Source organism: Eufriesea mexicana, unplaced genomic scaffold, assembly GCF_001483705.2.
Source record: "Eufriesea mexicana isolate 0111107269 unplaced genomic scaffold, ASM148370v2 scaffold2087, whole genome shotgun sequence".
NCBI lineage: Eukaryota > Metazoa > Arthropoda > Insecta > Hymenoptera > Apidae > Eufriesea > Eufriesea mexicana.
In genome coordinates, this window is record NW_016910162.1 from 423,700 (window position 1) to 451,289 (window position 27,590).

General features: G+C 45.2%; 2 protein-coding genes across 4 annotated transcripts; one reads left to right on the forward strand and one right to left on the reverse strand.

Annotated features, from left to right (window-relative positions):
* The first annotated feature begins 1,082 nt into the window (after nt 1-1,082).
* Nucleotides 1,083-25,466, forward strand: ken (zinc finger and BTB domain-containing ken and barbie protein). Of its 3 annotated transcripts, none has more exons than XM_017902973.1 (6): nt 1,083-3,294; nt 22,437-22,727; nt 22,803-22,975; nt 23,279-23,506; nt 23,613-23,904; nt 24,789-25,466. In XM_017902973.1, the coding sequence occupies exons 2-6, from the start codon at nt 22,440-22,442 to the stop codon at nt 25,248-25,250; spliced, it is 1,443 nt and encodes a 480-aa protein (XP_017758462.1). In that variant the 5' UTR covers nt 1,083-3,294; nt 22,437-22,439; the 3' UTR covers nt 25,251-25,466. The 3 variants fall into 3 exon arrangements, with proteins under 3 accessions (XP_017758462.1, XP_017758464.1, XP_017758463.1); XM_017902975.1 differs by having other exon boundaries at nt 24,792-25,466; XM_017902974.1 differs by lacking the exon at nt 1,083-3,294 and adding an exon at nt 20,359-20,422.
* On the reverse strand, nt 6,796-7,851 carry LOC108549552 (uncharacterized). Its single transcript, XM_017902976.1, has 3 exons — nt 7,799-7,851; nt 7,151-7,320; nt 6,796-7,071 (listed from the first exon to the last, which is right to left on the reverse strand). Exons 1-3 carry the CDS (start codon nt 7,834-7,836, stop codon nt 6,959-6,961), a joined length of 321 nt encoding a protein of 106 aa, XP_017758465.1. The 5' UTR covers nt 7,837-7,851; the 3' UTR covers nt 6,796-6,958.
* Nucleotides 25,467-27,590: the final 2,124 nt, after the last annotated feature.

Sequence of the window (27,590 nt, forward strand, 5' to 3'; positions counted from 1 at the left end):
AAAGAGAAAGAAGGAAAGAGAGAGAGAGCGTGAACACTACACAGAGAGAGAGAGGGAGAAAAAGAGAGAGAGGTAAAGAGTAAGAGAGGGTCTCGGGTTTGCGCAAAAGTTACGACGGAGCGAGGAGCAGTGAGACACACCGCGGAGACCGGAAGAGACCCTCTCTCCCTGAAGAAGTCCTCCGGCGAAGTGAGAAAGAGAGAGAGATCACGCGCGAAAAACATACATCGAATGTGTCGTTCCCGTGTACATGTGAGTGCGTGTGCAGCGTGTGTGTAGTGAGACAAATTTCGTGAAAGCCGACTACAAAAGTTGTCAACGTAGCCTCTGTCGTCCTCGTGCCCGTCCTAGTGGTGATCGTCGTCCTCGTCCGTTCGCCCTCGTCTTCGTCTTCCTCGCCTCCGCCGACTCCCGTCGTAACCGTTGTCGTGGTCGTGGTCGCGTTCGTGGTCGTCGTCGTGCCTGTTCGCCGCGAGTCTTTCGTCGGCAGGCCACGTGGCCTCTGGTTGCCTCTGTCTTCCGGGTATCCATGGGAGTGTGTCGCCTCGATCGGACGTCGCGCGTCCCGTGAATTTTCCGCCACTTCGCCATCGCGGTATCCCGATACGGCTGGCACAGCGGCGCTGTTATCAGCGCGATCCCAGTGCGCGTTCTTGCCGAACGAAAACACCGGACACGTGCTCATCCGCACGTGCTTTCGTCGACGCACGTGCTCTTTAGACAAAGCCCGGCTGCATATCGAACGAGCTTTCCGAGATTCCACAAGGATGCCGATTTAAACCATCGTAGTCCCGATATCCCATTTTTGAAAATCAGAGGTACACGAAGGCCGACACATATACATGCATATAGATATATATACATGTATACATATATATGTATATGTATATATATACATACACATACGTGTAGATAGATATATATATATATAGAGAGAGAGGGATCGTCGAGGTTAAGTAAAATTGCGAAACCGTGAAAGGAATCGAGAGAAAGGAAGAGAAAGGAGAAAGAAGGAGGATAAAGAAGAAGAAGAAGAAGAAGAAGAAGAAGAAGGAGAAGAAGAGGAAGAAGAAGAAGAAAAAGAAGAAGAAGAAGAAGAAGCAGCTTCGAAGCAAAGAGCGAGACTCGGTGTGCTCGGTTGCCGCTTACGTACGAAGCAAGAGCGGGCTGCGTTGTGTAAGAGCTGAAAGTAAAAGTTGAAACCGCCGAGTTGGGCTCGCGGGAGCGCGTGCGGAGCGCGCTAAAATCCGATCCTGTCTCGTAGGCTGGGCATAGCCGAATATCTCTGCCTCTCTCTCTCTGTCTTTCTCTCGCTGGCTTTCGGATTTGGTCCCACCTTCGGAGCTGTGTTTCTCTCGGACGTGTCTCCTAAGCGAGAGCCGATCGCCGCCACCATTGCCGCGGAAGGAACCCGGTGATTGTCGGGAAGCCGAACGGCGGAACGCACGGAACGGAACGAAACGGAACGGGACGAAACGGGAAACGGGAAAGAAGAAAAGCGAAGTGTAGAATTGTGTAACAACAATTTCTAGTCCGTTGCCTGGCGAAATCCGTGGCTAATATCCGATTGGACGACTGCTGGCGCGCCAGCCTGGGTCTCTGGCGACGAAAACAGGTGAAAGAGCGCGCATACGGTGGACGCGCGCGTTCGATCGCGATCGTTCCCGAGGCCCGTTCGAATCGTCGTGGACCACGAGGAAAGCGATGGAAACGATCGTAACGACGATCGTTCGCGTATGCCCGGTTCTCGTCTCGTGCGCTACGAAACGCGAGTGTTCAAGGTCGTCGCTGGTATCCCACCGGTAACCCGCTTCCGGGACGAGGAGGACGGCAGCAGGATCCTCTGGGCGGATTTCGTGGTAGAATTCCAGGCCCCGTCTCTCTTGATCGCCGCACGCTACAGAAGTTTCGTAAAACGGATTACAAAACCAGAAGAGAAAGGAGACAGAGAAAGGGAGAGGCAGAGAGGAAGAAGAAGAGAAGCAGAAGAAGGAGAGAGAAAGAGCGCGGTGATCCGCCGCAGGAAATTGTACGGCAACGATACGCAGTGGAGATACGGTGTTCGAGCACGAGTTCTGGATCGTCCCGAGGGTGGACGACGACGACGAGTCGTGAAAGAAGAAGTCGTCTGGCAAAGACGCCCGGAGAAAGAGGATAAAGGACGGAGAAGCCTCTGCCGAGGACGCGCCAGTAGCGGAGGACAAGTTTGAAAGACGATCCGGATGCGGTGGCTGAATCCACTTGTTATCTTTCTCAGCCCCAACGAGACCGCGTACATTTCTAATCTGCCACCCTCGCGAGTGCCACTCGTTCCTCTCATCGATAAAACGCATCCCCCGGCGATCTCGCGCGACGTTGCGTCGCTCTTTTACAATAAGATCTCGCAGAGCTCGTGAACGCTGCACGGAGACACGCGGCCGAGCGGAATTAAAAGTGCGCTTAAAAAGGTTAGCGGGATAAAAAAGGCGCGCGCGCGAAAGGATAAGAGAAAGGAATAGGAGCCACCTCCGAGTCCTTGAGAGTACCCAACGGGTAAAAGTGCCGCGCTCGGAGCCAGCCGGTTGACCCTGGGCAGCCAACGGAGCAGACCCCGTTGGAAAAAAGTTCTCCACGTCGTTGTCGTCGTCGTCGTCGTCGTCGCCGTCGTCGTCGTCGTCGTCGGCGCCGTCGTCGTCGTCGTCGCCTTCGTCGTCGGTTAATCCCCCGTTTGCCAGGGTGTCGCGCGAGCAATCGCGTTACCAAATCACGCCCTTCGGATGAGATCACGCGCCTGATAGCCTGCGACACACGTGTGAAACCAGCAGACCGACTGTGTTGGCCCTTGAGAGCCGGGTTCTCGATTATCGCTCGCTTTCCAATTTCTTCCTACCACGAAGACTACCACTCGCCGGCCAACCGATCCACGATCAACGAGAATCGATCCTCCGCGATACCATCTTTCACGCTTCGTGACTGTGTGGACGTGCTCCTCGGTGTGAAGTGATTCAGTGCCAGAGCTTCGATATTGCAACCCTGATTTGGTTAATGTTCCACCGTTCCGTCTGCGTTCCTCTAGTACGACGTGCTGCGATCTGTTTCTCGTGCCGGTGGTGATACATGCTCCGGTATATCAATGTATGTCACGTGTCTGTACCGTCGTCCTCGCCGCCGCTATCACGGGATTTCGGGTCGTCGGCTCGTGGAGATGCTTCGTGACTCTTCGAGAGAGTCTTAAGGGATACAGCGCTGTTCGCCGGCCCGCTTTCTTTGGATACCATCGATATTGGATAAAGTACGGACGATTAAAACGACAAGGTGAGAACACTGAGCGCAGAGACATCTATGTAGGCCTATAACTAGCCCCATTTTCATCTCCCTTACGATTCGCCAACGATTAACGCCTATGCGGGTGTATAGGTACTATAGGTTTCGTTACTTCGTTACTACGCATGAATTTCTCCCTAATTTCGATCTAATTATCACGGTTGCACGAGAATGAATCTGGCCTGGCGATAGGCGCGAACGAGACGATGTGGCCTGATAATATTTACATAAAACTCGCTGAGAACGACGAGGATTCGTGGCACGAGCCCGTGTGCGCAATTACTAGCACGCGAAGCGGCGAAAACGTAGCTGAAAACGAGATTCGACGAGACTCGCCAGGCTTTCTCGACTTTTTAGTCTCCGCCGCGTCACTTGACACGGCACTTCGGTGTATCGACGAAACGGTGAAACTGCGAACGATAATGAGGAAATTACCGGAGCAGTGAACCAGCATTCCGTGCGATTCGATACAACGGGCTGTGTAAATTAAAGTAGCGACGTAATTGGACGCAAAAACGATCGCGAGTTCTAACGCACCTAGAGACAGGTAGATGGATTGGCAACGGACCGCACTGACAATGAGAAAATATGATCGAGTGCGTTGTAGAACAAATTACCGCGACTATTGACTCCGCGAAGGTAATTCCTATTTCCATCGAAGAGCCTGGTTTCGCGGCTTGTTTTCGTTCCCGATGAGAATTTCGTCGGGTGTACGTGGTCTCGGAACGCGAGTAAGCTTCTTAGGCATCTGGTGCAAGAAGGAAATAACAATTTCACCCGTAGTCGTCGCGGTCCCCGTTGTCCTTGCTGTTTATTGGCCATTGTTGTCCTTCGTTAATATCTTGGTAATCTTCGGGAAACTTTCAAATAGACCTGTTCACTCGTTCAGCGTAACGACGTAAGGAGGCTTCTTCTGAACGTGTAATTCAAGTTCAGGTGTTCCATGGCCGCGTATGAACGTTGCGCAACTGTTTTTAAGAAAAAGAAAGAGCAAAAAAGGGGAAAAGGAAAAAGATGGAGGAGGGACTCGCGAGTTCTATGTGGTCATCAATGGCTCGCGATGACGGATCGTAAAGAAAAAGCGATCTCGAGTCAAGGTCGAGCTCGTCGAAAGGCGTCTTTACGTTCGCCATTTCGTATTCATGTGGCCATTATCTGCCGGATATATTTATGTTGCGCTCTCGCATAGTCAGTGCATATAGAACTTGCATCCACGCAAATGTTCCGATGCAAACAGAAATTACGGTCAAGTTTGAAAGGTGAACCAGTCGAAATTCCGGGCTAACGTTGTCTCTTTCCTTTTTCCCAATTTTTCTTCCTCTCTTTTCTTTTCTTTCCACACGACGCCCAGCGAGCCTTCTTTTCCCGAGCTGGCGATAAACAACAAATTTCTGTCGCCGTTAAAACGGACCACTGGTCTAGAAGAATTTCCTCTCGGAGTAGTGGACAATTTGCCCCTTTCGTGGAATGCCATTTTCTTCCCGATTTATTACACGATATTCCCGTTTAAACACCCCGGCCGAAGAAGCAAAATATGGAATCTTTACTTTCACGTTTCATTTTCTGGACAAATAATTCCCGCGATTGCGTGACTCGCCGGTATTCGAAACGTTCTCGCCGGTAAAATCCTGTGTATTTCTGTGTACAACGCAAACTACCAAATATTTTACCACGCGATACACGATAGCTCGCTAGATTAGAGGAGTTAGCCAAAGACGAGTTAGGCTCCGTTAAGATAATTTGATTAGCCAGATCGGTTCGAAAAGAAAATATTCTCATACGTATCGAGATAACCACGTGTTCGCGGGTGTAACTGGCATATTTGCGAATAAACCATCGAACGAACGAGTAAACGAGCGTTTAATGATAGTTAACATTTACGCTTGAACCAGAGGCAATTTAAATATCTGTCGCGCACTTTTCAACCACCTGTTTCCAAATGGCGAGCAAATAGTATCCCGATCACTTTTATCTGTGTTACGTGGTCATTGATTACCGGTTGATTCATTATAAGAGGCAATCGCGTCTCGGGAACGATTAATTAACGAGAAGCTGGTAATGAGTATCGGTCGTTCGATGGGTTACGATATCTCTGCTCGGAAACAATGTCGCATACCTCTTACGTCTGTTCGATATCGATCACTTCCGATGATCGGACAGACAACGGGCCAAATCGATCGTGAATCGTGTTCCGGACTGGTCTTACGCAAGAAGAATTTACGTTTCCTCGTTTAATCGCGATCGCTAGGTAGATGGCGCATTTCCTATCGCGTTATTTCCACCGGTCCCCTTCTCCTCTTGGATCCCGGTTCTTCCATTTTCCTTCCACGTCTTCTTTTCCGTGCGTGTGTTTAGCGAACGTTTTCTCGTTGCCGTGATACTGGAAATGAATTTCACGGTCATGGATGAGATGGAATTGGTTCGGACGGTCACAGTCGTAATGGAATTGCAACGCGTAGCATTATCGCGCTATAGAAATGTTCGCAGCTGATAGGAAAAACTCGATTATCGCGGGCCGATTGTAACTAATATAGGTGCCGCGAGATAACTATAATCACGAACAAGCGCTGTATGATACATACCGGGTGTATATTTAACTCGATTGCATTTTTTCCGCGCGCTAAACGTTACGGAGATACGCTGTGGCAATAATAACATCCGGCGAAACATGGATGCATAAACATATTACCTACGAATAGTCTTGCGATCTAACCACGATGTGTCTCTTTCGAGGAGCATTCGCGAGCTCGCCAACGTAACCTAAAACGAAGACAGATATACGTGTCAGCTGTAAACCCAAAAATGGATTCATCGTATCGCAACAGTCTACATCGGTCTACCTGGCTTTTCGAATTACATTCTTCAGATGAAAAGCGTATTGTTCGAGAAGGAGAGAAAAGGTTGACGAATGAAGGATTCCGCGGTGTGCGCGATCGGGTTGGAATTGGTTTGAAAGAATGTTGGATTTTCTACGTGGTTTCGCCGGCGTGTCTCGAACATTTTCACCTTCCACGGTCCGCCTGCGGTTGCTTCCTTCTCAGACGTTTCTTCGTCGACGATAAGACGGTTATTAAGACGCGGACTCGCGGCGCAGAGGCCTCGGATTGGTCGAACGTTTCGATGTGTAGGGCACGTTAAATGAAGTTGCAATTAAGAGAGCTAAAAGCTGCGCGGCTGACTATGCTTCTCAAGGCCTCGGGCCTCGCCAGAGCGTACTTCCGCTTCTGATTAGCTTCCTCTTTTCCCACATCGTCCTCGCCGTTTTCTCTCTCTCCCTCTTCCCCCTTTCCCCTGTCCTCTCTCCGCTATTCTTTCTCTTTCCTTTTTTCCTCCTCTTTTTACCCGGTTTCCCCTTCACATCTCTCCCTGCTCTATCACTCTCTCTCTCTCTCTCTCTCTCTCTCTCTCTCTCTCTCTCTCTCTCTCCTTCTTTCTCTCTCTTATCCTCTCTCCCTCGTGCTTCTCTTTATCTCTGCCGGTCTTATCTCGTACCGTGGGAATCCGCGCGTGCGATTCGCGCCGCGAGAGAGAGGAAGTTCTTAGTCTCGTTCTTCAGCCACCGTTTCTGCTTTTGCATCTTGATAATCGGCCCTTGGTGCACCATTGGTCATGGACATTGCCCGCGTCCGATTGTCGTTTCTTATGGCTTTGCTATCTAAGCCAGGTTTTGCCTAACTGCTAGTTCTTCGCTCGTCCTTAACCCTTTTCCGTAGTTCTGTTGCTTAATTTTCGTATTTGTCGCTGGTAGTGATCGTGATTGAGAAATACCTGAAGAATTGCAGATTTTCGTGTATTAACTTTGTTATAAACAACGCATTAGTAGTAGGAAAATATTTGCTAGACCTACAAATGAAATAGTCTTGCTCGATACACATCTGGCAAGATTTTCTTACATCAATCTTGATACAAGTAAAGTAGTTGGAAGATATTTGGGATAGGGTGTTCAAAAATCCCAATACATCCATTTTTCTGCGAAGAAAATATTTCGGGGTCGAAGATTCCGCTGCATCAATTCTCCTATAAATAGAATATTCGAGGTTAGAAAATATTTGGGGTACAAAATTATTTAAACCTATATTTAACCTATTATTTAAAGAATAATAATTTCATAATACATCGGTATTAATAAAATAATAATAATTTGACTGGAAATAATATTTCGAGGTTGCATAGTGTAATACGTTAATTTCATCATAAACGAAATGCTATTGATCGTAAATTGATTTACGTCAAAATACTCGCGATACGAACGAATATGAAAGAAAGAAGATTTTTTAGTGAAAATGTTGTATAATTACTAATAATAATTAAAATAACAATACTTTCGCAAAGATTCTGGGCGTTCCGTTCAATTCAGCAAATTTCACGAACGAACTCGAAGATTGAGGTTATCAAAACCACGATCGTATTTACATCAGTGGCAGATTGGTCACCGTACGGCAATTGTTATCGAATCGTTGAAAGCTGTTGACACGGGAAAAGGAAAACAAATTACCAGTGATTTCTCTTAATTGACAGACACGGAGCAAACATTGCAGAAAGTAATAATAATTAATCGTCTGACAGGTATAAATGTCCGAGCGACACTATCATCGAACGAGATGTACGGACTTTAAAACTGGTTAAAATTCATCGGTGGTGTTTCGAGTTCGCGGCAATAGATGGCGATTACATAAGCGTGGCAAGCAAGTAGCACGGTTAAAACGCGATTGTTGTTTTCCGAGTAAAATAAAAATCGGACGTCGTCCCACGATAAAACTCGGCCGCGCGATTTTAATGGCTTTAAGACGTTAGGCGAAAATGTTTCACTCGCAGCGTGCACTTTCACTCGAGCCGAGTTTCGCCGAATTGGCAGATACGATTACATCGCGCGTTGAAATTTCTGTCGATCGCGCGGAACACGGTTATTCGTTGTGTCTCGATCTTCTCAATGGTTGCTAGTCCCTTCCACGGCCGACGTCAGATGGAACTACCAGACGGACCAAGTTCGACAAATATATAGATACATACATACACGAAAATATTTCGTACGTAGAGAAATAAGCTTCTTCGATCTAATTGATATTTCTACGCGAAAGTATTTCACCGGTATATGTCGCAACCTTGAATACTTGACTTTTAAGAGGGAACGAAGAATTCGGTCGAGGTGTCACGTACGTTTGATTGTGAAATATTCGTTGGATTATCTTTCAATGAAACACCATTCACATTTTTTAGCGACCAGTATATCGCAGGAACCTAGGAGCCACGATTTTCTACCATGTAGGAAACGTTTCATCGCGTGCTCCGTCGGTAACGTGAATTACATAAATCGTAAACTATTTGAAATTTTAGAGGAAGCTAAAACAGAGTGCAACGCGGGATTGAAACTCGAATTCTTGGGCCGCCTACACGTGGAAATGTTATTTCCCTTCGGTGGGATAGGATGATCGTGCGGCTATCTATAATTTCTATCGTGATCCATAACGGTGTAACAGAAAATTATCGTAAAGTTTGTCAGAATCGTGCAGAGAGCGTTTTCACCCACGCAGTCGTCGAGAAAACATAACAATCTCTGCTCGACTGAAAAGTCAATTACGAACGCATATACTCGCCTACTTGCAGAACAGGCCGCTTCCATTCAAGAGGAACGAAGCTGTTGAGAGAACAAAATGGAATATACATAACTTATCAATTTTTCGATAGTTGGAATACAGTTTTTCTAAACGCCTAGTTTTCATCTTTCGAGTGTTTCTCGCGTTCGAATATATTTCATAACCTCTTTACCTAATGATGGTACGATGCGTCTTTTTCCCCTAGAAGAAAAGAAAGAAAAGGAAAGGTATAGAAAGAAATTGAGAATTAGAAAATTGCATTTCAGTCTAATTTTGGAGATAACTGGTTTGGTAATTTAGGACAGGCGTATGTTATCATAGTTGGCGCGGTGATTTGCTCGTTCACGCAGGTACTCTCGCGACTGCCTCGTGGTATTTTCCTTGGTTTCTGGCCCGTTCTGGCTCGTGGCGATTGTAAATCTTGCGCTCTGGGCCCCCGCGGCCGAGTATATGGCGAGTAACAGCGGCCACGAGTATATACGTCCGCCAACCCTTTCTACCTTCCCTTTCACTTTCATCTATCGCGTATACTCGAGGCCCCTTCGGGACTTGCCTGTTTCTCGCTTGCTTGCTCGCTCAACTTGCTCTTTTGCTACCTACTTGCTCTCTACGTGTGCCGTAGGAAAAAAGGCGAAAAAAAAAAAAAGGGAAAGAAAATGTATGAAGTGTGTAACGAAAGAATTGTTTCGCTACCCGAGCTGGCCTTGAATCGGCGAAGATTAATTTAATGCACGGACAAACATCGCTTCTTGACAACGCGCTGTTTCGTCGACGGTTAGGTTAGGTTAGGTTATGTCTGTAAAGTAAACTGGCGTCCTCTTGAGAGAAAGCGTATTGTTTCTCGCGATTCGTCGACGTTTTATCGAATCGAAGACATTTTATATACACGGCTTGCTACACAGTTTAATATACAGTCGAGTGTGGAGAAACACGAGAGTCGTAACGTCGCGGATTCGCGTGTTTATAGGAAAACGAGACGATCGTTCCTTTCAATACGTCGAATGGACGTTGAACCGTACGTAACGTATGCTGTAACAAAGGTATGCAAAACGAAGAGCAGTGTAATTTAAAGTAGTGACCTGCTGACAAACGTCGCTGACTTTCTTTGTAACCTGGATGAAATATGGCCGGTCGAAGTGCCGAGTCTTTCATACGATAGTGAAAGTGTCCCAATTTTGAGGACAGAAAGAGTTTCCGAAAACGTTAACGGTAATACGAGACACGTAACCATTGTCGAATGTACTGTTAGAACCTGTTATTGCTAGCTGGACAAATATAGAAACGGGGTTGGCGAAATAAATTATCAATAAATAGTATACGTAACGTCGGGGGAATATTATTTCCGATACCTGCATACGTGCATTAATTCCATAGACACTGCTTGCAATTCCAAACGGATTGCTACGCCGCGAAAGGAAAGTTTTCAGAAATTATAACACGGGTATCAATGCTCGCGTACACCGACGTTGCACTATTTTTCGAACACTGTTGCAAATTGCGGCGTCGATAAGAATTATCGGACGGCGTTCGAACGTTCCACGCCCGCCTACCGGAGAACTTTTCTGCCTTTTAGCACAACCGCATTTTTGTTTTGCAATAATAAGTTCTTGTTGCAATCGGTACTTCAATTGCCGTTTGGCCGTTGTGTCGAAAGGTATAGCACGCCTCATTAAAGGCCATGACTGTCTCGATTGTTGTGATTTTATTCTATACAAGGTGCAAACGTCTGTCGTTGCTATTACTCACGGTCGATATCCTATTTTTTATTTTTCACGTGATCCCTTAAATTACACGTATTTAATTAACCCACTCGTTCGACGATACGTGTAATTTACTCCAGCGCTGAAACTATCATTCTCTCCAAACTAATTCCGCATGAATATTAACCATTCTCGGTCTTCTGGATCGTGTATTACAAAGATTACGAAAAGGAAAAGAGAAAATAACTCTCTTTGTTGACATCTGTGTTTTCCCTGCATTCGGAAACGCTCCTCGTTTGAAAACATTTCGCTCTAGCATTAGCTCTTATTACATGTAGTTTAGTCGACAGCCAACGCTGTTATTCGCTTTGAAATTCAATTAATTTCACATGAATATCAGCAATCATACCACCATCTGCTCGATCACATCTCAATCATATGTCATTGCAAACATTAGGGAGGAGGAAAAAAGGTTGGAGTGCTTCTTGCTGGAATCTAATGTCCTTTTCTGTATTCAAAAATGCTCTGCATTTAGAAATATTTTGCTGTAGCCGCTATTACACGTAGTCCGCTTCTAAAAGAAAAATAATTCGTTTGTCGGTTTATTGTTCTCTCATTTCCCGGGTTACTCGCGCGTTTTCACCCGCGCATCCGCGACGCCTGTTTTCAGAGACAGACTTTCTTACTTACATGCTCGCTTACGTGCCTCTCGCTGCTCGCGTACACCCAGCCGACAGCGTAATTTCTCCTTCGCCATTGTTACTCTCAAACGATCTCGCAATCGTCGTCTCCCTCTTGTGACACGCTAATCATCCCCGGAGCTTGTTACGTCGCGTCGCGGAACGGCCGACCTACATACCGAATTTCGCCCTGTTTCGTCCTGTTCCGAGGCGTTCGACATTTCCTGGTTATTTAAAGCGTATCCGGTGGATCGTTCGATTCGGGACAACCTGCGAAAAACGAACAAAACGAATGAGAACGATCGCTTCGCAAAACTGCTGGGTATATTTTTCTGCGGAGCGAGTTGCCGGATGGGACAGTGGCGAAGCATAGTAAAAAGTAATTGCAAGGTGTCGTATTAGATAATCGTAAACGATAACACACGGCCCGATATCCATCGACTGAACGCGGTGACCTGGATAGGAGGCCCGGAAAAATTAAGATGGCCCCCTGTGCGCGCGCAGCGTTTAGGAAATAACCTCGCGGCGTTCACATCGAACGAACAATGCTACTGTTGCGCGATATCGGGCCACAACAAGACTTACTCGACTTCGGCTGCGAGATAAACGAGATATCAAGGCGACCTATCTTCCGTTTTCAAGAGTATCTTTTCGGGGCTAGAAAGCCGGTCATCTGGCTCGCCTCTGGTAGAAACAATGCTGCACGCCTTTCTATGGCGCAGACTTTTCGGACACGCTGTACGCTTCTGCTGCGCGGGCACGCGTATGCGCGCGCACACACGTTCAGGTGGCAGGCCAGTACAGCCTCAGAGGCACACGCGTTAGCGACAAGTCCCCACCCACAGTGTGAGATCATTGCGATTACGTAAGTGTCCAGTCCGCGGTGTGGACGCGCATAAAAGTATCGTGTAGCACGGCACATGCCGCTCTAGTGGACGCTAGATCGTGTTGTTCCACCGGATAGTTCTCTACTATGCTAAAATTTCGAGAGAAAGGAGTATCGGTCGATTCCTTTCGATCGGAAATCAAACGAAACGAAACGCGACCTTCCCGGCTTTCCCGCCTTTACCCCACGCCTCGTGTCCCGAACATTCCCGAACGAGGAGCCGAAATTTCCGGACGGCACGATTGCAACGTCCAGCGAATCACGCGTAACGGTAACTGCTACGTAGAAATAGCGCGCAATTCAATATGATTAGCGGTATCAAAGTTCGACGTAGATAGTAAAAGGATGAAAAACGAGATCTCGATAAGGGGAAAAATAACGCTGTTTCGCGGAAATACGTTTGACGGATGTTTAATATATACGTATATTGTAGTGGCCGGCGGGGAGTCGAGTTTGCACAGAATTTCGAAGTGGTACGAAAACATCGAAGGCAAATGGATGCAACGGCGGCGCCTGTAATAGGATTCACAGGTAGCACACGATCGGGCCGCAACGCTGGGATTGCATAACATTTTGAAAAGTCGACGTAACGTGTCGGAAGTCATCGTTAACTGCGGCTACAGTCTCGTCACGACTGACCAAGCGTGAATAAACAAATGAATAACCGGCCAATGGTTTGGATCACCTATCCGCTTTGAATATCGTTCGCTTCTCTCTCGGTCGCGTTAATCGTCGCCATCGCGAATTTTTCTCGCTAACCACGATAACGGCGATGGGGCACGGTGCGTCGATTTCCGATTCACGATCGTAACAGGGCATCGGGGAATAATTATTCAAGGCTATAGCGTGTCGCAATTGTATCGGCCGGCTTAGCTATGCCGATGAAAGTCCCGTCGGGTTTAAAAAGCGTCGGCCGCCACGCATAGACGGACAAACACATCCGCGGAATTGGTTTATTAGTATGCCGCGCTTTCATGAAAATGTACACCATTTATCCCTACCATTGGCCCCGAGTGAAATAAACACAGCGTAATAACGGAACAAAGGCTAAGTACATAACCTATAAAATTGGAATATTACGTAAGAATAACCATAAGAAAGGTGTGACTAAATGGAAATATTTTTAGCACCCGGTATAGCACGGGATCTCGAAGGTATCAATCGAGACTACGTTGGCAGATCGTTGCAGTTGCGGTTGGTTTATTTCGAGAAAGCACGTCCTCAGACAAATATGAAAATGCATAGAGAGCAAGGGAGTCCACTTCTCGCAAAACGTTGGTCATCATCACTCGACGTTTCTCGTTTCCGCCTGACTCATTTATACGCGGCAGCAAGGCCGAGCCAAAAGCAGCGATCTTGGCTTTATTAAAATATGCCTGCAAGGCGATTACAAGGTAGCCAGTGTAAGTGCAACCGAATAAAAGCATTCGCTCGTTGCTTGCCGCCTCGCGGAAGAATAACACGAGTATCGATGCGTTTCGATGCATTCTTGTAAAATTCCACTCCAACTAATGTATACGATCTTACAGTAAGGCGTAATTGCGTCTCCGCTAATAATCGTGACATTTTATTTTTCATATTCGACGACTATACTCGTCGACACTCTCGCCTCGATTATTCCAAGATTCGGTCGAAATCAGGTAACGAATTCCAAAAATTATTTCACGAATTTATCCTGGAAGCATTATTTCCTGCGTAATCTTAAAACTTTCAGAAAATCGTCTACGTCGATTTAGGGACTCATCTCGAAACCTGTCTACCTTAATTCTTCGTGTGTTTACCGGGAAAAAGGTGCAAAGTATCGCTTTTGACACTCGACTAGTCCCCCGTTGGCATTCTAACGTATTTTTAAAATATTTTCACGTTCGTTGTAGAGCGTAGGTGATGGATTAAAATTGGGAAGAACGTGTAAGAGCGGAAGCGCACGATCCTCGGGATTGCGAAATTCTGGCCGAAAGAAGAATAAACGGATCAAAGCGGCAGATCGCTGGCAGACTTGCCCTTCGGATCCCGAAACGCTGGAGCGGCGTGCGTGCTAGGTGGAGGGGGAGAGGGAGAGGCGGAGAGAATTAGCGGAAAAGGGAGGAAGAGGGAGAGAAGAACGATCGTGATTGCGTAACACTAATGCACGCGGGCATCTCGCGGCCGAGTATGTTCCCGTACGTAGGTGTATGTAGATCTTCTAGGTAGTGAAAGGTCATCCGTTTAATAGTCCTCAATCGCGGCTGTATGCACGATCGGATCTCCGCCAGCCGATGACTAACTCGTGAGCAGAGGCTCCGACGAAGCACGGTGCACACTGCATCTGCCGATGCGCAGTAAAAGGTGCAGTCGATGATGCCAGGCTTTGACATTGAACGGATCGAAATCTCCACGCCGCGATCCGATCCACTGTTTTCCTCAATCTCTTCGCTAACTGCTCTTCTTGCATGCGTGACGCTCGTTGCGCGACCATTGCTTCCGTTTTCCGACGTTTCTCCCGATTACACGTAACTCACGAGGAAATCGAGAAAAATGTTCATTTTCTGCCACGATGCGCTCGAGATTACGCGTATTACGTTCTCGTTCCTACTAGCTCGAAAAATCCACGGTCCGTACCCGTTCTTTTAGGTTAGGTGACGATCTATCGACTCGAGAGATTTGGGTCATTCCTGTGGTGACCATTGGAGAATCTCGATCCACTCGAAGGTTTCGAATTATCCAAGATGGCCGTCTAGGAAACGTCGTTTTTCACTCGGTCACCGGTCCTTGCTCTGGAAAGGTTAGGTTAGGATGCGCGGTAGCTATCTCGCCGAGGGCAGAGATGCCTTTTGGATCGCATAGCAGACGAGGAGACAACGCGGTGCGTTTGAGAGAAACGATCGTTTATTACATAAGAGAACGCAACGTGGAGACGCGCGTGTTGTGGCATAAAGGCCGATACACATGAAGCTGTTTACTTGCATACGAGCGCAGGGTGTAAGTGTGCACGCACTGTGCATGTCGTCGTCGTGTTCTCTCGTCGATGTAAGGGGAGAAAGGACGAGCGTCGAGGATCGAGAGAGCAACGTTGCCAAAGTCTATGCAAGAACGTTTTTCTTTCTTTCTTTATCTCCTTTTTCTCCCCCTCGCGGATCTCGTGGAGTTGCTCTTTCAACGTGTTTCCGCGTTTCCACGTGATCCTGCGGCTCCGGTACGCCACGCTCGGACGTCCTTCTGGTTATGCAACTGCTTAAAAGTGACCGACGCTCAATATTACATCTGACATCATGTTTATCACGCGAATTCCTCAAAAGACCAATCAGCTACTGCTCGAGAAAAACGTTCGAAAGTCTTCTATGATTTCTATACGCGCTACCTTGGCTACCGCAAAAACTACTATGCCGATTAATTCGTTTCGCAAAAAAGTCGCATATTCGGCTCAGTGCGTAGTTTCTCACTCGATTTATTCTCCGAACGCTGATCGTTTCTTCCAAACGGTCGTGTGTGCGATAGTATAGGCATTTCTATGGAGGAAACGCTAGGTGGCTAAACGAGAGGAGGAAATCCCGGTTGACCTTCGTCCGATGACAGTGTGCAAATAATCGGAATTTTAGGAAAATCTGTGGCGAAATCGCGGCTGCACCCGATTGCCCCATAGAGCGAAGAAGTGCACGGCGCGTGCGCGTAACAAACATGCCCTTCAGATCTACAATGATGGAGCGTCTATTAGAGGAGGCGATTGTTCTTATATAATGAATGGATCATGTAACTAGCCGCTTCGCGGACTCGCTTCGGGGAACGAGAGACAGAGAGAGAGAGGGGCGGGGAGAGAGCGGCGAGAGAGGAGAGAGAGGAGAGAGAAGAGAGAGAGACGCCTTGCCGCGGAACACACACAAGGCCATCGGACGTGTGTCACGTACACGCGTCGCGTATACCTGGTAAGAGTGTGTGCGACCACGTACCAGTTAGAGTCGGCTAGGTTGGTACGTAAGTGCAGCTGAAAAGGCTTTTTACTTTCTGGCCTTGAACGAAATGTATCCGGTGACTCGACGACCGCCGATCGGCCGAGGGAATTCTGTCGTTCCCCTACGTCGAAACGAGTCCTCCGCGCTATCCTGATCGTTGTTATTTTTGACACGCGCTCGCTACGTATCCGCCAGTGATCCGTCATTGCGTTTACCAATGCCCGGCCGATTCTCTACCTTTTAATAGCCTCCACGAACAAGTGGATAGGATAATAACCAGCTTTGTGGCGCAACGCTCTTATCGAACCTACGATCCAGAAACGTGTCCCCGCATCATTGTTCTTCCCGAGCGTGAAAGTATTCCGAAACTACGCAGCCCCGACCACCGGCTCTGCAACATTTCGAGTAGAACCGATCTGCCCGGTGAAATTCGTACGTATCACTCTCCGCACATTTTTCTGCACAATTTCGTTTTCGAAATCTTTCTCCGTTCACTGTACCCTTGCGTTTTCTTGTTCTACCCAAACGAGGCAGATTTTCGTAAGACCGGCTGAAAAGCAAGCGAGCGACGAAGAGAGAAGGAGGAAGAGAGACAAAATAACGGAGAGAGTACGTCACAGTCGACGGAGCGATGCGCAAGAGGGAGAGCGTGAGAGACCAGTTGGAAAATAGTGATTCGAAATCGGGGAAAGGTGTGAGTCACGGGTTTCACGGGGTGTCATAACCCTGCCCTCGGTTAGAATTACGCATTTTCGTTTCTAAAACGCGAAACACGGTGTCTACTCGATGCGGAATTAACGAGCCACGAAGCTATTTCCAACCGGAGAGAATGACGCTCGATTTCAACTGGAGTGTCAAGCGAGCGAGTGTCTAGGCTCCAGAGTCTATATAGTCGTGTATTTCGATCTGGTAATAATTCAATCGATAATCTATTCCTCGAATTTTCCTCGAATATACTCGAATAATTTTATCAATTGCAAAATTACAAAGTGCCAAAACGGAAATAATTTTATTTTTCCTTATCGATAGATATTTCTTAAGATTTTAATTTTAATTATCACAAATATACACTCTGGTAATTTCGATATAAGAATTCTAACAAAAATGATTAGGAATATAAGTACACTGTATCAATTGCAAACTTGCAGAGTACCAAAACGAAGATGCATACATAAGGATTTTCAACATTTTCTTGGACCTAACCTAACTTTTGTCATCAGTCCTAATCGCGTATAGAATTTGAGAATTCTAATACAAATTACTGGAAGGGTAGAAAGTAGTAGAATTTTAAAAGATACAATATAAATTGATACAAAGTTAATGTTAAAGTTGTCATGGGGTTAAAGTTACTATTATCGGCAATTTATAAAAAATAATTTTTATAGTTTCTTGTCTGTCGGTTGAAAGTTATAAAACAGCCATTAAACGGACGTCGTGCTCTTGTCAGAAGGCCATCAACGTCCGTGACGTGTTCGATGGAATTCCTTCTCTTGTTCATGATATTTTGTGGTAACGCGGCATCGTATAGCCTCCCCGCAAAGTTCTATGGTGTTCCAAACGAATGCTTCTCGGACCCGTTGTGTGCGTGTATGGTGCATGTACATGAGAGAGGCCCGATGAGACCGCGAAACATGGCCTATTGAGGCTGGCGAAACGTAATTGGGCCCACAAAAAATGGAGCGGAAACGCCTGGACCCCATTACAGGTCTCGTAACGAGTTCTCCGCGCGTTGCTCAATCCGCGCTGGCTGGTTCGCGCGGTTTAAGCCGCCTCGCCTTAATCCAAAGCGTCACGATCTGTTCTCTTTACGATAAATACCAAAGAGCTGCATTATTTTCGAAATGCGATTCAGCCGACGATTGATAGGAAATTTTGGCCCACGTCGGTCGCTCGTTTGCCTCGTTAAACTGCAAGAAATTTCACAATTTACTTCCACGACTCTCTGACAAGCGTAAAGGTTATGTTTCACTTTCGCGTGAAACGGCTTTTAGTCGGCTGGACTTACCCCGCTTTCTTCGTTATTTAATCCGTGTTACGAAAGTAAAACGTGAACCGATAAAAGTAAACCATTCCGAGCAGCACGCATCGTTATCGTTGTCATGCATTTCTTCGTCGTCTTGAAAAATACGCCACCACTCGGACAGTTCGCGCCAGGCGTGTCGAAGCGCGGGAAATAACGTTCGTGGCATCGACTAGCGTTTTCTCCGATCAAGGCCTTGGTTTTTCATACGAGAGTTGAATCTTTTTCATCGCCCAACGCTACTGCGAGCCTCCCTCTCTTGGCCCCCGCTGTCTCGCGCTTTAATTTCCAGCCTCGACATTTGCGTAACCCAGTTTCGCCATTGTTCGATTCAATGGTAGATCGTAACGTCCGCCATCCGGATAGAAGATTATAATGCTCGCGTGTGTATGGCACTGCGCATCGTTGCGTCGAACGTGTGCGAGTGTAACGTTTGCGCATGTGCATGCGCGTGTGCGCCGTGTAACGACGCACCGAAAGTATACACACGCACACGGCCTCGGCGTGAACGTATTAGTATGCCGTGGCGATAAGCGAGCGACGTTCACGGAGAGTTCGCGCAACGAAATTTACGAATTCCAGCAACTTTCTCCTCTTATTCTTATCTTAGCTCAACCTCACGAACTCGTTGCACCAGTTCCCACTGCATCGTCTCCCTTTTTCTTCCACAAATGCCAGCGTGTTTCGGCCCGTCTCGATGTCGTGCACGAGACAACGCGTTTAATAGTGAGTACGAAAGTTGAATAACTGATTGCTACTGTTCCACGAGTTTCATTTCCGAGACGAACTGTTCGCGATTCGCGAAAGTAACGCGTTATATTCACGTTTCCTTTCGTCCGTGGATTAATCGCTCACACGGTAACTTTTACGACGTGCGGATTAATGGTTGATGAGGTTATGTCGTACATGAACTGTAAAAACGTTAAAAAATGTGCAATACTGATATTGACATAGATAAAGGAGAGTTTCCTTATCAACTTTGCGGATGTAAAAGTTCGTATCCGCTCAGTAATATATGGTATGCGAGTGGAAAAATTTCAAAGTGAAGATCGTGTAAAAGTCAGGGAAATTTTAAGAAGAAAACTTGAGTCAGAAGCCTGTTCTAATTCGTCGGACGCAAACATTCGGATCCACCGCCAAAAGCGTGGCGCGAAAGTTGCACGGTTTTGCGGTTTATCGGCGAACGACAAAGTAGGAGCTGATAGTCGCTTACCGACGCGATGCGTCGAAATACAGCGAGTTACTGGTTGGCCATTCGCGGTCGGAGAGAGTGCAGCACTTACAAAGAGCGTGAGGCATCCTGGCTAGTAAAACTGGCAAAGTCGGATCGCGCTCTCCCCACCAAGAAACAAGTGGGCCAGAGTTTCTGCATCTAGCGGCACGGGGCCTTGCCCCCACTTAGCACGAATGGCACGAGACCCCGCCCGGCAAGTCTTCAAGGCCCAAATAGAAGAAGAAAGACGAACGTAAGCGTAAGCGTGGACGTAATGCAGCCGGTCGGCCAGCGATTGACCCTGAACTTCAAGTCGTGCTTGCTAACAGCAGCAACAACAACAACGCAGTCGCACCAGCAACCATTTCCTTATTCAGCGATTTTCTTAGTAACCGCTTGAGGAGACATTACGTATGCGGTCGAGTAATGCACACGCTCACCGTGTCGTGCCATGTCTCTCTCTCAAGGACCGTGCTCCTTTTTTCTTTTTTCCTTTTCTCGGACTCTCTTCGATTCGCCTTTTCACTCTGTACAGTTATAGCTGTCTGATTTTCGGCGCGCGCAGCTGTTGTGTTTTCATCGAGAGAAACGATCAGTAGGTGGCACCAGTGGTATCGTTCCAGGTTTACTTTAACGATGTTATTGACAGTTAGCAAATTTCTAACGACATGGAATTTACGGTGTTCACAGTTGGCGTCGTGTTCGAACGAAACGCAGAGGGCGTTGCTACGCCTTCGGGATATCGGGAAAGAAAGAAACGAAGAAAGCAGCGTATGCGATTCGCGATCTCTTGGATTGACGGAATTCACGCCCTCTTCGTGACTCTTACCCAAGGTCTTCCCTTTCCAATTCGATCGGATCACTCATCGAAGGTCACGTCGATGAGTATCCGCTTGACAAGCTCCTGTATCATGTCGGTATCATGGGAAGATGGTTTTGCAGTATCGATTTACGGTCACTTTTTAACCGACCGATCTTCGTTCAAGCTTACTCCTCGTTTGACGTCTCTTTGTCCCGAATGGAATACAGATGACGGAACTTGCTCGGCTTTGTGGTAATGCTTCGAAATATTTGGCGATAATCCACATCGGCTTGCTTAGGTTAGTAACAAAACACAGCACGCGTGGTTTTCTCGACCGAGCGCACCGTCTCTCGAGGAGAGAAAAAAGAAAAAAGTTTCGCTGGCGTTCGTGAATGTTAAGCGTGAAACTCATTGTGCCTGAGACACGTTTGACATTGCGGAACGCGTCGATGTTTACGGCATTGGTTTCATAATATTAATTATACTTCTGCTCGCTGAGAGTATAACGTGAAATCAAACTTTCTCTCCCGGAGCTCCCCTTGAGAAACGAACGGTCGCTCGATTCTTGCGCGACGAAATGTCAAATTCATTCAAATGCGTGGAAACGGGACGAAATGTGGCCCGTTCGTTACATCCCCGCCATCTGTTGCATTATCGCGGAGTTATCGAAAAGCGAGCCGCGTCGGTAACATTTGCTGTGTATAAATAATATGACACAGCACGTGCAATTTCGTTACGTCTCTCCGAATAAACGTGCAATTTATTTTTCTCGGTAACCACCTTGCCGCGTTATTTTCTAATCGTGAATAAAATTGCAGTGCAGTTACATGAGTCACGGTAACATTTCGTTGTGAGCTGGTTGGCTGGTGTTCGGCGTTGCTCCTTTAATAGGAAGTTTCTCGAAGAGCCACGAAGATCTGCAGGATTTCCCCTCTCGAGAGTCGAGATCATTAATCAGCGGGATCGCAACTACTTAATTACGTTATTGCATCCGAGATGCAATTCTATTATGTTTATCGATGCACAGTTACCCGTCGAACAATTACGTCAGCTGGTGCGCTACGTTGTTTTCTCTTCCCAGAAAGATAAAATTTTATCGTTTCATTTTTTCCGTGTAATAACTGGATTCAATGTAATTCAGCAATTACCTTGAGCTCGTTCGTTTTAGCAAAGCACACGCTGTTCTTCCGTATCGTGTTAATCGTAGATCGAAATCGTTCTCGCTGGAAATATCCACGTGAAAAGTGAATTCGACGGAATAAATAGCTTTGGAACTTAATTACACAGATGAGCTATCATTAGACGCAATTCAAGTCCTTAGCAGAAAGCTGAGCGAATGTCAGAGAAACGTGAGAAACATAATCTTAGGACACGTCACCGCCTTCCGCCGTTTCCAACAGAGGCGGGGCACGGAAAGATGAAATTAGTGTAACGAAGCTGTCTTTGCATGACGCGAAGCGACGAGACCACATTATTAGGTTAAGGACGTCACACGTATTTCGCTCATTTCGTTCTTACGAAAGAATTTTCACGGAAACTAGTCTCCGTTTGCGTTCTGCGCCGTAATTTATCCTACCGTATATCACAGTTGTTTTATCTCTATATATACTATCATATATATATATGACAATAATATATCGTACCTGTAATATATCGATATATTATTTATTAATCACAAATTATAAATATTAATATATAAACTATAAATAAATAATATATCATACATATTATATTTATTTATTATATATATTATATTTTTGTAATAGGTTTACGTATTGTACGTCTAGAAAGATGTGATAAGAGCTGTGATGCACGAACGTTTCTCTCACAGGTTCTAGCAGCAGAGGTGTAATTTAGATGTCAGTTTAATATAGATAAATATAATTCAGACGTGAATTGCTTTCAGCAATGTCTTCGGTGAAACGTTCTCGCTAAATTCTCGTTATAAATCGAAAATATTTATAACTCGAAATGTATGTGCTATAAGTGAATTTCTTATTCTCGTTCAAAAATGAAATTATTTTTATATTTCTGGGAACGGACAGGATAAATCTGTGCGGAAAGAGTTCGGTTTTAAGATTATCATTTTAGTGAAAAGTGTACTGCTTGTTCGACACACGATGTCACCTTTATCAATTCCCTGTTACGTAGTCGGTGTACGTTTCCTTCGCAATTTGCTCCTAAGGTATAAATGTACATTGATCCTTAATATTTCTGTAGAGATGATATAATACGCGATGAATTATACGGGTAAATATGATTACGCAATAAAGCAAGGAATAACAAGTAATAATCGATGAACCTTTTTACAGACGATGTATACTGACGGTCTCCTGACACTCCATTATGGGAAGCATCCAGCGACCTTGGCCGCAGAGGTCGGAGCCTGGTACACCGGGGACCGTCACGTGGACGTGACGTTAGCTTGCGACGATGGATCCGTCGTGAAGGCCCATCGTGTAGTTTTGGCTGCAGCTAGTCCCCTTTTGGCTAGTCTCCTTCGCAACCCTGCATTGGACCACGTGGTCCACTTGTCCGGGGTTCGAAAAACCCAGCTGACCCATCTGCTGGAGTTTCTCTATAACGGAGAAGCTCTCATTCCGGTAAACATCTTATCCAGTTGGCCCACTGACATGTCTCTGGATGATGAATGATTGAAGAATGATATTTGCTTTTAGTCGACGGAGCTCACACCGCTTAGGGAACTGTTCGAGCTTCTCCAAATTAAGTCAGAGCTGTTCGAGCCTAATCAACCTCAGACTTCTAGTAATTCCGACCCCGAAAGGATACCCACCCCCCAGCCCTCGGAGGGCCAGGAAAGTTCTAGCTACGAGTCGCAGTATGATGGCAGGTTGGTTGAGGGATTGGATAGTGCTAAGTGTTCGTGAAATGTCAATACGATCAACGAAATAGATACTGTAATTTCTCAGATAGAGAACTATTAAGATTAATTCCTGCTTTCGTCTGATCTTTACCCTGGTAAAGAGCGAGGCTGATGCGAGATATCGATTCGTATAATGTCATTCGTCTTTTGCGCCTTTATCTGCCACTTTCTCAAGATGAATGGACGTGATATCGGTGCTGGATAATTTGAAAATTATAGATAATATGCCACGAAGGAATAGGTATCATTGTATGTACCGTGACGTTTCAGGCAGTCCAATAACCCCGCAGACTGTTGCTCGGTACTCATAAAGACAGAAGGCTGCGAGGAAGAACCAGAAGTAGACGTCGAAGGCGTCGAGGGCGAAGCGCTGCTTACGGAGAACAGAGAAAGTAGTATAGAACCGCCTCGAAGGAGGGATAGTTCCGATCCCGTGAACTTAAGTTTAAATTCTGGAACTTCCACTACTAGCGAAAGTTCGCACGATATCGTACCTAGGTAAGAGTTTATTTGGGAACGTGTAAAGAACGTCGATGAATGCCTTGTTCCGTTCCAACTGGTTTGTAATTTATTCTATGAATTACATCGTGTTTCCTTTATTCAGGCCAGAAAAACAGTTACTGGAGAGGCGAGAATCTCTGGAGGAGGTGGAAGAGAGAAGGAGACAATTAGCGGCTCGACTCGCGTTAGGCTTAGAACCGGGAAAACGAAAACCCGAGGAAATACCTATCCCACCTGCGGAGGCGTACATCGTAACGCCTCATCGAAAACGAAGGCCAGGCTTTCACAATGCGCCTGCACAGAATCCAGCCTTTGTACCATTTAATCCTGGATTTGAGACGCCGAGGCGGTTGCAAGCGCCACATCCCCTCAGCGTCTCGGCACCTCCGTACCTGGTACATAAATATTTTCTCTCGTCCCACGATGCATAAAACTAATTTACGTAATTATAGCCATAGTCGTTATATACTATTTGTTATATACTTGTTATTTGCAAGTAACCTACTGATTTATTGTAATTATTTGTGATTATTGGACAACGAGATTAGGAATTACTTCTTTAATCTTGGTGCAAAGTTATAGAATTAAAATTTCACTTAAAATTGTAAAAATGTTTCAACGAATATAAGCAACATAAATTTATTTGATGCAAGGAAAATATATTTGTAATAAAATGGTTTATTAATATTATTAGATGAACTAATGATACGAAATTAGTCAAATTAGTAAATAAAATAGGTGGTAGATAACAATGAAACTTTTTAATTTTTAAAAGTGTAGATTATACACCAAGCGTTTCTATAAAATATATATAAAATTGTAATAACAATAGAGTCTATTAATTACTACTATATTATTGCAAAATTAAAAATTTTAGTAAACGTTAAAGTCACATTTACAAAAATATTACAACTGTTGTTATTAAATACCATATAAGATATATGAATGAGTGTTCACTGAAAGGTATTCGTGATCTATAATTATATAAGCTTGTCACTAAAAGCAAAGTGAAATCAAATATTCGTTTATTAATTAAAATTATCTCTTTTAATTTACTTACCTACTTAACTGTAGTATCGAAACTGCTTATAGACAATACAATAATAATAAATAAGAGTTTTAATAAATTTGGGTTTTAATAACAACAATAATAGGTTACTGGGATACTATAAATAAATATTTATTTGTAACTTAAAAACTAGATAGCATAGATGTAACACCTTTTACGTAATAATTAAATTTGATTATTGATTAAATATGTGTATATTGTGTTTTACAGCAGGACAGGTCAGTGACACCTCCAGGAGCGTCACACAGACCACCAAGCGCAGATCCAGCATCGGCGGCAGGCTTGGAGCCACCTTGGGGTTCTTGGGCGTTGCCACAAGCAAGGGCGCCCCCACCTCCGCCAACGGATGACCCGCCGAAGTCTACTCCCGTTCGCGAATATCGGTGCAGCTATTGTGGCAAACAGTTCGGAATGTCTTGGAACTTGAAGACGCATTTGAGAGTGCATACGGGTGAAAAACCGTTCGCGTGCAGACTTTGTGTTGCTATGTTTAAGCAAAAGGCTCACCTGTTGAAGCATCTTTGTTCGGTTCACAGAGGCGTTATAGCCGCCCCTGACAATACCTTTACTTGTTGCTTCTGTTCGTTAAGTTTCGATAGTTTACAAGAGCTAATCAGGCATTTGTCAGGGCCGCATAATAATTTGCTACTTAGCAAGAATCTGCACGACTAGCGACATGGATAAGGCCAGCCGGTGCTGAAGCATCACCTCGAACGCATCTCGATCAAATTTTATTGCATTTCACGCAAAACGACTCGAGTATGCCTTGATCGTGTTCAGATCAGAAAATATGTGTGCCTTCAAAATTCGAATTGCAGTGCAAGTTACTTTCAGTATTCGAACCTTAGATTCAGCATTTCCTTTGTTACTTAGCGTCTTATTTCACCGCCCTGGATGCAAAAAATTTTTGGTCTGGATATTGATCTCGAGATGATAAAGTCACTATATATACATTAGAAGAGTAACCATCTCCAATTATTTTCGTAAATTTACAAATATTTTTCTCGAAAGGTATTTTAATGTAGGAACACGTGGAATCATATGGCGCCACCTGCGCGTATGGTTGGACGTGGTTTCTCCGCGAGGATGCAAAGCGTGCGTGAAATAATTGTTACCCTGCGACGTGCTCTATTTTATAAACTCTCCAACGATATTCTGTAATTCTGTGTAGAAACTAAAAGATTTTCACGAACCTTTTCTTTTCTCTGAGAAAGAATAGCACGAAGCACCGGAAGAGCCTTCCACGATAGCGTTACGTCGTTTTCGCGACCCTCTAAATTGAAGTTATTCGAAGACGACGCAACAATCGACTACCTGTTTATTATTATAAGCGATGACCAGTAACACTGACCAAATAACATATTTTCGACAGTCGACGTTGGTCGGAAGTGTGTCGGATATGTTGACGGTCTCTATCAGGAAACGTTAAGAAAGTCGAAACGAGAATCGAAAAGAAAAGCAAAATAGAAAAGAGCAAAAGATGTATAGAAAAGAAACGAAGAGGCGAGAGTCAATTACCGTTGTCACGCGCCGAATTTCGACCAAGTTCACTAAAGTGAATTCGACACGCATCTTCTCGTTGCGTCTTACTTATTGAAAAAGCTTTTAACGCTTCCGTTCGCGTCACGTGACATCCAGCAAAACCTCTCGTTTACCTCAGATCGCGCGCAAACAATCTCATGTGTAAATAACGTTAATGTTAGTAGTAGGAACAAGCGGACGGATAACAATTTATTTATTTTACACTTTGCAAAGGGACCAACTGATTTTCCACCGATTTCTGTCTTAGGTAGATTTTAGGTATCCTGCCCGTCAATCGCCTCGAACAAATTTGCTTGCAGAGAACTGTGAACAGTTTCGAAATTAGCGTATGGAAGGATTCGATTAGAAGGTGAAGGATGTAGAACAAAATTGGCGTTCTCCTTACCCTACGAAGAGGAACATTATCGGCGAGACACGATTCTGGAAGAAGCGACAATAATTTTACAAAACGGTTTCAACTATTCGCCGACCGATAGAATGAACGTTGCTAATGTTCTTCCACGTATTACAATCCTCGTCTTCCACTTCATCGTCAGTCCTTCTCCCTTCCTCCTTTACCCCTCTCCATCTTGTGTTTTGTTTTTCCTCGAAACGTCTTTGGTATCTCAGCGACTCGAGTGCCTTGTCAAATGGGTCCAAATTGGTCGATTGGGCAGTGATTTCATGTGTTCATAGGCTTAAGATACGTACACGTGTAAGATGACGATACGAGCTCGCTTAGGAATTGAAAGAAAGCGTTAATTAATTCACGTAGAAGTTTTTAATATCACTCGAATTAATCCAAGTTTCGTTAGGACCTAGATAGATTGTTTTAAGTAGTAGCTTTTGTTTCTCTAATTTCTTTTTTGTTGGCGCAGGACGTCATGATTTTTTTTTTTTTTTTTAGATAGGTATTACTACCTAAGGTGCCTTGAAGAAGGGCCTCGACCTCTCTTTAGCTCCTTGGCCATATCAAAATCTCGAGTATGAAACGAGCGGCCTTACCGAACGAGCAATATCGGATAAAATCGAATTTTAATGGATATCGTCGCAAACAAATGTTACATTCGTTTCACACTCACACGTACATTCCATATATTCGTACACGCAAATGTTTTCACCGAACGGTTCTTCCAAGAGGAATTAGCTCGAAACAAATTTGCTATGACAATAAAATGTATAGATACCATTAGACGTAAACTTGTTCCAGTTTTTTTTTTTTTTTTTTTCTTTTTTTTAAGGAACAATAATAAAAATTCCAGCTACTGCTATATCTACGATTTAAAGCTTTTAGACCTGATTTTAGAAGTGTTTTAAATAAGAGATTTTAAATAAGGTCGCTCGTTTCATTAGCCTTCACCATGGCATTTTTGCCCCCGTAAGCGGGTTACGCAAATAGAGTATACATATTACGTGTATGCAAAAAGAAAAAGGAACGTAAGAAGAGGTTAGAGGGGTGGTGTGCGCTCTCAATTAAGCCAGGCAAAAATG